This window comes from Chlorocebus sabaeus, chromosome 15 (genome assembly GCF_047675955.1).
Source record: "Chlorocebus sabaeus isolate Y175 chromosome 15, mChlSab1.0.hap1, whole genome shotgun sequence".
NCBI lineage: Eukaryota > Metazoa > Chordata > Mammalia > Primates > Cercopithecidae > Chlorocebus > Chlorocebus sabaeus.
In genome coordinates, this window is record NC_132918.1 from 310,760 (window position 1) to 314,340 (window position 3,581).

The 3,581-nt window shown below is 43.5% G+C and overlaps 1 protein-coding gene across 1 annotated transcript; it reads right to left on the reverse strand.

Moving 5' to 3' along the window:
• Nucleotides 1-719, reverse strand: LOC119620734 (destrin). Its single transcript, XM_073023814.1, is given in 3 exon segments — nt 1-301; nt 304-440; nt 442-719. Coding segments are annotated over 3 exon segments (462 nt in total). The 3' UTR covers nt 1-254.
• Nucleotides 720-3,581: the final 2,862 nt, after the last annotated feature.

Here is a 3,581-nt window from a genome sequence, read left to right on the forward strand (position 1 = left end):
GACAATGCTCAATTGGCTTCTATTATTTAATTAAAAGAAGGTATGTATCCTTGGCTGTTTAGTAGAATCCTGTTTAGCAAATGCACACACCAGGAAGTAAACATGATCCCCAGTACTGAATTCCATGAGCTACACATTCTATCTGGGCACTACTCTTGTTTTCTCTTCTTTAAAAACATATGGTTGCTTTATTTATTTAGCAAGTGGATAACATTAAACATGGAAGCTTTCCATTTGTGGCACTGAATGATGGCCTACACAGAGGATCCTTCAAAAGCTGCAATCAAGTACCCACCCATCTAACACAAACCCAATTGAGATCTTCTGGTTCATTTGCTTGAAATTTCTTTTTGATTCCATCCTTAGAGTTTGTGTAGATCATTTTACTTTTCAGAGGTGGTAGTTCTGGTGCCCACAAAAACAAACAATACTCTTTTGAATTTCTTTGTTTCAAAGCTTGCATCATATAAAGCATAGCAGCAATCTTTTTCAGGAAGCATTCCCACAAAGTGCTTGAAAGGACCGGTTATGGTTACACCAGTATCTCCAGCCAAGATCTCTTTGCCCTCTTCTACAATGATGCACTTTTTGTCTGCACTGAGACAAAAAATGACAGTCTTCTTTCTTTTCCTGATTTCTTCTGGTATGCAGCATTTATGAACTTTCATGTCATGAAAAATGTGACATACTTCATCAGCAACTTGCGCTCCTGGGTCCATATTTGCTGCTGTGGTCACAGGGACACAGGGGAGGCCGTCAGTGGGCACAAGTCTGTGGAGTGTTCTTTTCACAGCTGCAGACCAACAGACCGCACTGCTCTTAACTAGAAATGTCTGAACACTGAATATTAAACAATAAAGCCTAAACCCTGGCCACATCCCGACTGTAATCCTAGACCAAACAAAACACTAAAACTCACCTTAATCTTCAGCCCCTTGCCCTAACCTCAATGTTCACCTAAACCTTAATCCTGATGCTACAATTTTAAAGCATGAGCATTTGGTCTATGCTTAAAGTGGTTCATCTAAGGCAGTGAGTAAAGAAGGCATTTCCTTCCACTCCCCTTTGCTCACTCTGCCCCAGGCCACAGCCCCTGGCCAGTCCCCTCATTTTCTTCTGGTCTTTACTCACACATCACCTTCTGCAAAGAGTTTAAGCCAATTGTGCAGTTAGAGAGAACAGTCCCCACAAGAGACCACTCTCGCTTCTGACGCCAACTGCAATTTAGGGTGCACAACCACCCAAAACCACCCTCAGGTTACATAACTTGCTAGCAGGGCTCACAGAACTCACAGAAAGCTGTTGTATTCATAGTTGTGTTTTATTACAGTGAAGCCATACAGATTAAAATCTGCCAAGGGGAGGGATGAGATCAGCCAAGACAGAGTCCAGGAGAGTCTGTCTAAATATAACACTTCCATTTGTTCTCTGTGATATCATGGGCACCGCTTATCACCAGTGGGCATAAAATCCACTTTACCTATTTGTGTATTGCCTCTCTCTCCCATAGGAATGTGAGCTTCATGACGGCAGGGAATTTGGTCAGCTTTACTCACTGCTGTGTTACTTCTAGAACTGCACCATCCAATATTGTAGCTACTAGCCACGTGTGGGTAGTGAGCACTTGAAAAATGGCTGTCCCACCTCAAAATACACCATAAGTGTAAAATATACACAGAATTTTAAGGGCTCAGTATTAAAAGAAAAATATAAAATAACTCACTGATAATTTATTATACTAGTTATATGTTAAAATAATTGGTAGATGTTGGGTTACATAAAATATATTACTAAAATGTATTTCTCTTTTTAAATAAACTTAAATTGTGATCTGCAGTGTGTGTGTGTGTATGTGTCTGTGTGTATCAGGCAGCACTGATCTAAAAGAAATGTCAGTAAACTTTTTCTGTAAAGGATCAAGTAGTAAATATCTTAGGCTTTGGGGCTGTATGGCCTCTACTCAACTCTGTTGTTGTAACACAAAAGCAACCATAGAAAAGACTTAAACAAATAAGTGTTGCTGTGTTCCAATAAAACTTTATCTACAAAAGCAGTCCCACAATTTAGCTTATGGTCCACAGTTCTAGCCCCAATCTAGAACATTGATCCATAGTCAATATTCAATAAATACTTGTTGAGCAAATGGCAAGAGAGAAGGCTTATAGCTGCAGCACATAAGCCAGGAGGAGAATGGTAAGATACTTCTGAAGGTAATCAGTGGCCAGAGTGTATAGCATCTGTTACCCACAGATTTCATTTTAAGCCACTGGAGGAATTTAAGGAGGATAGTGGTAAAATCTAATGTAACTTCTATCAAAGTTCACTGTGATAGATGCTACAGTTTGGCACTCAGACATGCTACTCTCCCACCCCTTTCAGAACTCATCCTGAAGGTTGGCAGCCAAAAGCTCTCAGGTGAGTCCCTCTCCAAGGGTTGCTCATGGTTGAAGAGCGCTGCCTTGTTCAAAGTAGCACTCCTGGTCGGGCGTGGTGGCTCATGCCTGTAGTTCTAGCACTTTGGGAGGCCAAGGTGGGTGGATCACCTGAGGTCAAGAGTTGGAGACCAGCCTGGCCAATATGGAGAAACCCCATCTCTACTAAATACACAAAAAATTAGCCAGGCATGGTGGTGTGCACCTGTAATCCCAGCTACTTGGGAGGCTGAGGCAGGAGAATTGATTGAACCCAGGAGGCGGAGGTTGCATTGAGTGGAGATTGCACCACTGCACTCCAGCCTGGGCGACAGAGCAAGACTCCGTCTCTAGAAAAAAACAAAAACAAAGAAACACAAAAAAAGTAGCACTCCTTTCTCAAAATTAACACATTCAATGACTCACTAATGTATGGCATAAAAGTCTGGCCTTCTTGCACCCTGTGCAGACAGTTCCAAAGCACTGCTCCAGCTCCAGAGCTCCCTCTAGGATTGCGAGCAGTGACCTTGGTTGTGGCTGCATGGCATTTCCACAGTCCACGTCACTCCCCACGGGAGTCCATCTGCTTCCATCCCTCTCCCACAGGTGTTGATCTCACGAGCACTCCCCAAAAACCTGCCTGCATGCAAATCTGGATCTCTGAGTCAGAATCCAGAGAACCTGACCTGCAACAGCTTATACCAGCAGTGGTCCAAGAAAGCAATGCTGATTGTAGGTAAAGTACAAGTAGCCCCAGCAAACTGAGGTAGTGCAATTGTCAAAGCTGTCGTGCATGGTGAACTAGGATGGCACATGGAGGGAAGGAATGCTCTGGTGGGTGGAATATACCAGGCCTGTGCGAACTATCAAGTAGTCATCATAAAGACAATGGAATTGGATGGCCATTGCCTGGGAGCTACTGAAGCACTGGAGAAAGTGTCAGGTGTGAAAGCCAGAGGGCCTCCTAGGCAGCATATCTAGGGACTCAAATACTGCATCCAGGGAGCAGAAAAGGCTGGGTGGTCAGGGTAAACAAGGAGACCTGTATGCAGGCCATGGCAACAGCCTAGGCAAGGAATGTAACTGGCTTGGCCCCGAATGCTAACAACAGCACTGGGGAAAAGTGGTCGGATCCTGGCTACATTTTCAAGATGAAGCCAACATAATTTG